The 9,276-nt window shown below is 36.9% G+C and overlaps 1 protein-coding gene across 5 annotated transcripts in view; it reads left to right on the top strand.

The window, feature by feature from the left end:
- The first annotated feature begins 434 nt into the window (after positions 1 to 434).
- The window catches only part of LOC139459639 (flotillin-1-like), a 34,768-nt gene continuing 25,926 nt past the window's right edge, over positions 435 to 9,276 (top strand). For 2 of the 5 annotated variants that reach the window (XM_071241236.1, XM_071241232.1), the window contains exons 1-3: positions 435 to 558; positions 2,789 to 2,864; positions 8,124 to 8,214. In XM_071241236.1, coding sequence (XP_071097337.1) covers positions 513 to 558; positions 2,789 to 2,864; positions 8,124 to 8,214 — 213 coding nt within the window. In that variant the 5' untranslated portion in view covers positions 435 to 512. Of the gene's footprint in view, positions 559 to 2,788; positions 2,865 to 3,867; positions 3,959 to 8,123; positions 8,215 to 8,271; positions 8,363 to 8,422; positions 8,514 to 9,276 lie in introns of all 5 variants that reach the window. The other 3 variants (XM_071241235.1, XM_071241234.1, XM_071241233.1) reach the window with 3 other exon arrangements.

Raw genomic sequence — 9,276 nt, 5'->3', positions numbered from 1 at the left:
CGCGTGTGTGTGTGGCTGCTTGTACTAGTCCAGACTAATGCGGGGACAAGAATGTGTAACATAATTTCTCTTTAGTAAGAGCTGTTTTGTATTTAAAAGATATCAAAAGGAAAATAACAACAAAACCAAAACATATTGAAAGCATCTGGTCATGAATGAATCAAATAGATTCAGTGTCTATTATTCCTGAAAGGATAATTCACATTGACTAAAATCATGAATGCACTAAGAAATGCTATTTCTGCAAACATGTGATAAGTTTATTCTACCAACAATATATTTAAACCAATGACAAATCAATACATTTGATAATTTATTGCACTAAACGTATAAAAATGAGCATAATGTCCAAATGGACTAAGGGAGGTAACTGCGTAGCACAAAAATATGAGACTTTTAACCAATGATAATCGTCGTTGGCATTTTCTCCGTAAGAGTAGGACAAAAACAAGGGCAGCCATAACATCCTATGCTCTGACAGGGACCTCCAATATTTTCGGTAAACCGCAAACATGGGCTTCGAAACATGTGGTCCAAACGAGGTGATGGTTGTATCAGGTCAGTCTAATGTTTCATATTGTTTCACAACAACTTTGCATGTTTTTTAAGACATGGTTACCAAAACAAGCACCTGTGGTTTGCGCAATACCCGCCCGGATTTCGGCAAATACCATACTAAGAGTACGCTGAAGCATCGCTCATAAAATTACACGCGTTTGTTTACGTTAATGCTATCTTGACATCAATTCGGCGAACCTCCAGCCTAACTAGACCCCTCTAACATATCGCTAGTATGTGTCGTTTTTATACGAAATGTGTGCATGATCTATAGACTTTCAAGGAAACACCCCGAGATGGATCGTTGACATTCCTTTCGCATAGTTCAGAAATCCTCGTATTTCATACTAAACAGCTTGAACCGCAACAGGTCAAACGTAAACAAACAAAACATATACGGCCTATATGTGCTGACCCATACATCGTATACATGCTTATGGTCATTCAGTATTTATGAATGTTTACAAATGCAACAGAAAGGTCATTTGTGCGTGGCACGTATCCGAAGGCTGTGCGACATTGCAACATATCTGTGTATTTAATTTCCCAATGAGCTGTAGCCTATTGCGAAAGACTCCAGTGCTATGCTTTGCAAGGGTTATAACTTGAATATTGTACTGCATATCATGAATATCGTCTATATCGTCCATACTTTTATATATTTCTGCATTTAATTCTAATTCAGATTTTTATTTGATAATCAAAGAAAGGTAACTGTTAAAATGGTGCACTTGGGGTGGGTGTTGATTTATTGGTGAACCAGGTTTTGAAATTCCATGAATTAGACTTAGAGTGTCAGTGCACAATTACAATTGTAATGGTGTGGCTAATATATATGGACTGAAGGGCACTTTTTAATCATGTTAATCATTTTATAGCAAAACACCTTATTTTTTTTTTATTAATCCCTAATATATGAACTTTGGCACAATAGACACAAGTACATTGAACATCCACAAGGAAAATGATGCCCATATGAACATGCTTTTATTGCATAATATGATTCACAAATAAACCCGAATAATCCAAAATTGAAAAGGGTGCTATCAGCAGTGATCAGTATTATCAATCGATAGCAAACTTTCTAAAATGCTACTGCTTTTTGTCATGATTATTTCAGGTAATAGTAAATGACATAGATCTACACCAAAGAGTTTTCCAAAAGTTGTTTACTTGTTTGCATACTTTTCAAAATGGCAAACAAAAGCCTTTTTATTCATGTTATTAGTGTCCTATGGCCATGATGGAAAAGATGATAATATTGTTGTTCTTTTCTGTAGTTTTTAAAATATATAATATTTTCAGATTTCATGACATGATACAGTTACTTAGTTAATTACTAAATTAAAATGTGCCTTGTTTTTATTAAGCAGAGTTCATGATGCTACCAGATAGGGCTGGCTAAAACGATTGATAATTGGAATTCTCGCTGATGGGAAGAAATATAAACAAGTATCGATATGAAAATTGTGTAATCAATAATATCTTCCATAAACACTTACATTACATCTAAATTTACCAAAAAAGATTATTGTCAATTGCCGAAGACTGAAAGCAATTGTTTTTGTTATATCTTAGATGTGCACATGTCCACGCATAAATGTGTCACCACTGAACAATGATCATGGTGATGTGAAATAACTGCTCAATATTTTGTTAAAAATTATTGATTGTGGTAAGTGGTAAGATATAATTCAACAGAAGTCTAAAAGTTTTCGAAAGAATTGACCATTCATTAAGTCTTGACATATTACCATGATTCTGGGTTCAAACCCTGTTTGCCATGATTATGATTCTAGGTTTGTCAGCACCATACCCATGCTCGTGGGTTTCACTAAAGTGATATACTTGAAATACTGTTCAAAGAAGTGTTAAACCCAACTCACTCTAAGTGCCAGAAACCTGTGATCATGATTGTTTCCAGGTTTCTCAGCACCCTATTTACAGTATTTAACCTGCAAACAACTATGGTTGAAGACCTACATCCTCTCAGGTGTTCCTCCCACACCTCACATGCTGTGATATTACTGAAATATTGTTCAAGGTGGCATTAAACTTCAATCAATCAATGCATGTACCAGCTCAATCATATGTTTGATACTGATATTCCTGTGTGTGGGTTAGAATCCTGGACAGGACTCAACCCCAAAAAGTACGAGAATCTGTACTTTACTAAGAAAGTGTTATCCCAAATATAACATTTGTTACTGATATTCCTGTCATCTTTCAGGATGCTGCCACTCTCGGTCAGTGTTTGTGCCTGGTGGTCGTGTGTTCGTCTGGCCTGGGATCCAGAAACTGCAGAGGTAGGTATTTCCATTTTACTTAGCATGTCCTGTTCATTTTTAAGTATGACTCAACGAGGATACATCGTATTATATGTCATGTATGTGTGAAAGGGAAGTGTTTCCTGAAAAACATATATATCACTCCAACTCCATTATTTACTTGACAGAGCTGCTTTAATGGTTTGAGGGACTGTCTGAACTAAAGGGTGTCAACCATGAATGTTTTCTTCATGGGAATGACAATACTGATCTGCCATCATGATCTTACTATCAATAACATCTGTTGTTGTATAACAGCCAGAGGACTATGCCCCCATCTCTTCTGTGCATGTTCCTTGGCCTAATAAAGTCCAGTATCCTATGCTTATAAAAAATATGATGGTGTGGTTACACTGTCCTTGTACCCCGAAGGCATTGATCAGCCAAACATATTTGGATATTTACGTTATGGCTGCAATATTGCTGACTACAGCGTAAAACACTGAGTGTGCTTTAAATGTGTGATTTAGCTGTCCTTGATGTGATTAATGAAATTATTTTTATCATTATGATCATGTTATTTGTTGTTTGGACTGAAGTAGACATGTTAAAAAATTGTGCTATCTTTTAATGTCATATAGATGTGTGATACTTAGTAGAAGAAACTGATCTTTTTTGTCACTACTCAAATCTAGTCCTTCAGATGATAATGTATTGGACATCTTGGAAAACCATTGACAGTTTAAACATTTCTGCTATTAATTTGGATACATTTATAACAAGTGTTCCAATGTCCAAGAGACATTTGAGTGTTTGGCTATGGTAGATTTGGTATGCAAATCTGAGCATCCCCATAGACTTGTAACATTAGTAATGTGAAAAGGATTGAAGTCGATAAACCAAAATTAATTTTAGCTACGACTAGATTCGACTAGTGCTGGTTTCTAATACCGATTCTCTTATGCATTCTTTAACACATTTTCTGAACCATGTTTTGTGCACATGTTAGTAATATTTTCACTTTCTCCCCTGTGTGACTCAGAATGAGTCTGAATACCCTGACTCTCACTATAGAGAGTCCACAGGTCTACACCAAGCATGGAGTCGCTATCTCAGTCACGGGGATAGCGCAAGTAAGTTGATGTCGCAGGCAACGTCGTCATCACTGTCTTGTACATCACAATTCAATCTTTTGTTTAACCAAATCCAGTTCCTAACCTTCAACTAACACACCTCACCATTTCACATAAACTAATCTTTTGATCAGAGTTTGAAACCCTAAAAGGTCCATCTCTTCATCTGCCGAGGGATAATCTTTGAAATTTAACCAGACAAAAATTAAAATAAAGTGCCATAAGCAACATGCAAAGCTAAAACATGTAGTTATTTGGGAATTCTTTGTGACACAGATTAGGGTTGTTGGTTGACTTTGACTTACAGTATTCATTGTACTGAAAATAACCATTGATTGATTTTTCTGTCATGTCTAGAATCACACGTTTTAACATTTGTCCATGACCACGAAGCCTATCTTTGATATTTGTTCAGTATGTTTAGTTTTAGAAGATCTGATGTGTGTTGGTTGAAGGCAATGGGGTGAGCTTGACATTTTTAGTTAGCATGTTTTCACATACAACGCTTCATTATCCTGCTCCCTGAGGTTTTAGCATTGATTTATATGTGATGGGTGGTATTTGAAGATAATTTAGCATACGGAGAAAAAGTGCAAGCTTTGCTTATGGAACACCAATGTCAAAGTGAATGAAATGTTACAAATATGTTGAAGATGTGATAGATATCTTTTACAGTTATTTTCTTGCCATCCATCTTTATTTTAACCGCGTTAAGCCCATTTCTGGTGTCCTCCACTTTTGCTAAATGTGGCGTAAAACAATACTCACTCATTCCATTTTAACTATATTAACAAGCAAATTATTAAAATATTAAACATGATCATGTAGGTTAACAGTCAACACTTCTTGTATAAACAGTTTTGTCTCAATTTTCTTGAAGCAATTTCCAAAGTATTGCACAAGAATGAATTACGCAATCATTTTGTAGTATCCTGTTTGTTAAAACGTGTCACCACCCTCACATATGTCTATGCTTAAACATTGTAGATATAGCAAGGCAGGCTGCACCTGCTGAAACAGTGGCACTATGGTGGATTAGTGTATGGCATGCTGCTCTATGGGTGTGTGGAGTAGTTTGGTTGTAAGGTGTATGGTGATGCACTTTGATGAATGTGGCATTCACATGCATTGCATGATACCAGGAGTTTCACAACCAAAGCAGGAAAATCTGACTTGTGACATTAAATGGCTGAAGTTAATTGATATAAGTTTGCATGTACACAATATGGTGTTAGAGAGTTTGTTTTGTTTGTTTCCTCGTGAATAATGGTATTGGTGGTAACACCTGTGTAGATCAGAGCTCCTAGTAAGCTGCTTATTTGATTAAAATATGTGAAATATATCACCATAACCCAATTAATTTTGAACTGCTTGCGTAGATATACACATGTGAAATTTAAACAAAATATAATTAAAACACTGTTATTACCCAATGTAGACATTTCAGCTTTTGTACCCGAATATCTGTACTCTTCTTTATGTATTGATTGAATGCAGGCATCACCTAAACATAAGCTCTACTGATGTGAATAATGCAGAAAAGTGCTACGTCGCGCTTATGGCAAGTGACTTATATCATGATGTATGACTCAGTGACTGTTGTGAGAACATGTGACATCGGACACATTTTGGGCCGGACACGAACAGAAGAATATAAGCAGTTATCCGAAACAGAATTTTTGGGGAGAATTATTTTTAAAACGTGTACTCATTGGTTTAAACTACCCTCTAGATTGGATCCAGGAGAGTAGAATATATTGAATACCCGAAGAAAATGATTAAAAATCCTATGTAAATGATAACAAGTGGGTAAATTCTTGTATGGCTCAAAGACTTAAGCAAATCTCGAGCCCTGACAGATTCAGGTGGGGTGCAGCCCACTTTTAAAGAAGGTAAAATATTTGTACACTAGTTTGGTTAGGTGACAGGGTATTTATGGTATGTTTTGTCTGAACACATTACATACAACATAAGTCCTAACTCATTGGGGGTTAGGGGGTCATGGGTGGTCCTGTTGTCTAAGGCATTGAAATTCGCTCTGCAGAGTTGCATCCCTTGGGAATTCCAGAAATCTGTGATCACGGGTTCTAATCCCTGTGAGGTTATTGTACTGTGGAAAAGATATCATTGATTCTTTATTTCTGAATAGTACTAACTCAATAGATCTAAGAATGTCCCATCAGTTTTACTGGTACAGTACAGTATAGAAATTACTTTGATTACTTACTTTGAAGAAAATTGAGATGAGAAAACAGTTCTGTAATTAATTTCTACTTAAGTACTTAACATAGGGTAAGCAGAGTAAATAATAAGGCTCAGAATTATTAAAGGGATTCTAAAATCGTTGGTCGTGAGAACGAACATGTTAAAGGCATTAACTGGTTACGAATGATTTACACATTAAACAATGCTGTTGGAGAACACTTTTTGCTGACAAGGCTCAAAACTTCTTGTGATTACATCCATAGCACAGACCAGTCTGAGATGATATTAGGTATACTTGGTTAGCTTATGACAAGTAGAATGTAGCATATGCGACGTAATGAGCGCCCCACTCTAATAAGTGCTCATAGCGATATTTGCCCATATATTGACTTGTGAACAATCCCAGTTAACACCCCTTCCGATTGATCAATGTACACAAGACTTATTTTTTTGTGTCTTACAGTTTACCATAAATGTAAAAATACATTGAAGCATGTCTTCTTAAAAATGATAGTCACGATATGGCTGAAATATTGCCTATATGACTTAAAATTTTAACTCACTCACTCACTCTTAAAAATGAACTGAGGGCATAAGTGTGCAACAATCTCTGAAGCCTGAGTCTAGTAAAATTTGGTTCCATCTGGTACACTCAGCTATTAATAGTCTGTATCAAATAAATGAAGATTATGTAAGAGCCATGCCCAGACTAGTACAGTATGCATAGGGGTTCAGCAGACTTAGCTACCGGCGAGCAGTGACAACTGTTTTAATTGGCCGATATATTTGCAGTGTTTTTCTACCTTGTGATTCCTAGCCGTTATACATATACTGTTTCTGCTATATCATGATCATTGAAACTGCACATCGCATCAAACACAGGGAACCAGTTTTAACCCCATTATCTTTACAATTTTTTTATTTAAGGGACTGATTTCACCTGTCATTTTGTATTGTCTGTTTACACTATTTCTGTTTTTCAAAGTTAATTTTGGTCAAGCATTTGGTATGGTATGCCTTAAAGTATTAAGATCTGCCAAGTTACTTACCGTATTAGACATAATAAGCGCCCAGGGCGCTCTCAAAATTAGAAATAAGAGCTCTTATTAGAATATTATTTTGGGAAATGGTGAACGTAAATTTTGTGGTCTATGCTGACACACTGAAATGTTTATATACGACAGATATATTTTTCCAGAATTTAATTGCCCATAATTAAGGGCACATATAACACACGAGTTCATATAATACATGAATAAATAAGTCTTGTGTACATTGGTCAATCGGAAGGGGTGCTAATTGTGATTGTGCACTGGCCAATATATTAGCAAATATCGCCATGGGAGCTTATTAGAGCGGGGTGCTTATTACGTCGAATACAGTAACTTTACTTGCCTTTCAAGCATTTGTGATTAGGTATGCCCTAAAGTATTAAGATCTGCCAAGTTACTTAACTTTACTTGCCCTTTAATGGGTCAGAGTACGCAAATTTCATTCTCAGCTTCCTAGGGAGTATACAACCCAAGTTGCCTTACGAGACGCTGTAAGGTGTACAGGCACATAAACATGATTACCTCTCATCTGTTTGTATCCAATCCTTGCTGAGTTCACAGAACCATATTTCAAACAAAATCTCTTGTCTAAAGAGACACCACACGTGTTTTTTTAAGTGATAATGTAAATAAAACCCGACAGACTAAAATAACAACCTGCATTCAGCTGTCCAGTCAATTATTCCCAGGGACAGAATAATCCTGAGGAAGCAAGCAAGAAGAGCTCATTATGATGACTGTGCATGCTGCGTGTCAGTTATAATGTTAACTTACCAGCATGTACTTGGCCATTGTTCTCTTATAGCCTGTGTGTGAGACTCCTGGTATTGTTGTCAAGCATCTGACTTCCATGTTCCATCGTTTCTTGTTGTTAGTGTACTTTTTGTGACAGTTGTTGACTGTTACAGATTATCCCTCAATACAATCACTCTGGTGATTGAGAGCCCAAATGTTTACACTCAACTGGGAGTGGCGGTTTCGGTCACAGGTATAGCACAGGTGAGGCTAAGCGAGTAGTGTAATTAGCTAACAGTCAGGTCATCATGTTTTTTTCAGATTATCTCTCAATACAATCACTCTGGTTATTGAGAGCCCCAATGTTTACACTCAACTGGGAGTGGCAGTTTCGGTCACAGGTATAGCACAGGTGAGGCTAAGCAAGTAGTGTAATTAGCTAACAGTCAGGTGATCATGTTGACTGTTTCAGATTATCCCTCAATACAATCACTCTGGTTATTGAGAGTGAAAGTGTTTACACTCAACTGGGAGTGGCAGTTTCAGTCACGGGTATAGCACAGGTGAGGCTTAGAGAGTAGTGTAATTAGCTAACACTAACAGTTAGGTGATCATGTTTTTTAAAGATTATCCCTCAATACAATCACTCTGGTTATTGAGAGTGAAAGTGTTTGCACTCAACTGGGAGTGGCAGGTGACAGGTATAGCACAGGTGAGGCTAAGCGAGCAGTGTAATTAGCTAACTCTAACAGTTAGGTGATCATGTTTTTTAAAGATTATCCCTCAATACAATCACTGTGGTTATTGAGAGTGAAAGTGTTTGCACTCAACTGGGAGTGGCAGGTGACAGGTATAGCACAGGTGAGGCTAAGCGAGCAGTGTAATTAGCTAACTCTAACAGTTAGGTGATCATGTTTTTTAAAGACTATCCCTCAATACAATCACTGTGGTTATTGAGAGTGAAAGTGTTTGCACTCAACTGGGAGTGGCAGGTGACAGGTATAGCACAGGTGAGGCTTAGCGAGCAGTGTAATTAGCTAACTCTAACAGTTAGGTGATCATGTTTTTTAAAGACTATCCCTCAATACAATCACTCTGGTTATTGAGAGTGAAAGTGTTTGCACTCAACTGGGAGTGGCAGGTGACAGGTATAGCACAGGTGAGGCTAAGCGAGCAGTGTAATTAGCTAACTCTAACAGTTAGGTGATCATGTTTTTTAAAGACTATCCCTCAATACAATCACTGTGGTTATTGAGAGTGAAAGTGTTTGCACTCAACTGGGAGTGGCAGGTGACAGGTATAGCACAGGTGAGGCTAAGCGAGCAG

Source organism: Haliotis cracherodii, unplaced genomic scaffold, assembly GCF_022045235.1.
Source record: "Haliotis cracherodii isolate W230 unplaced genomic scaffold, xgHalCrac1.p SCAF_13, whole genome shotgun sequence".
NCBI lineage: Eukaryota > Metazoa > Mollusca > Gastropoda > Lepetellida > Haliotidae > Haliotis > Haliotis cracherodii.
Note: the sequence above shows the minus strand (reverse complement) of the source record. Positions and strands in the feature narration are given on the sequence as shown.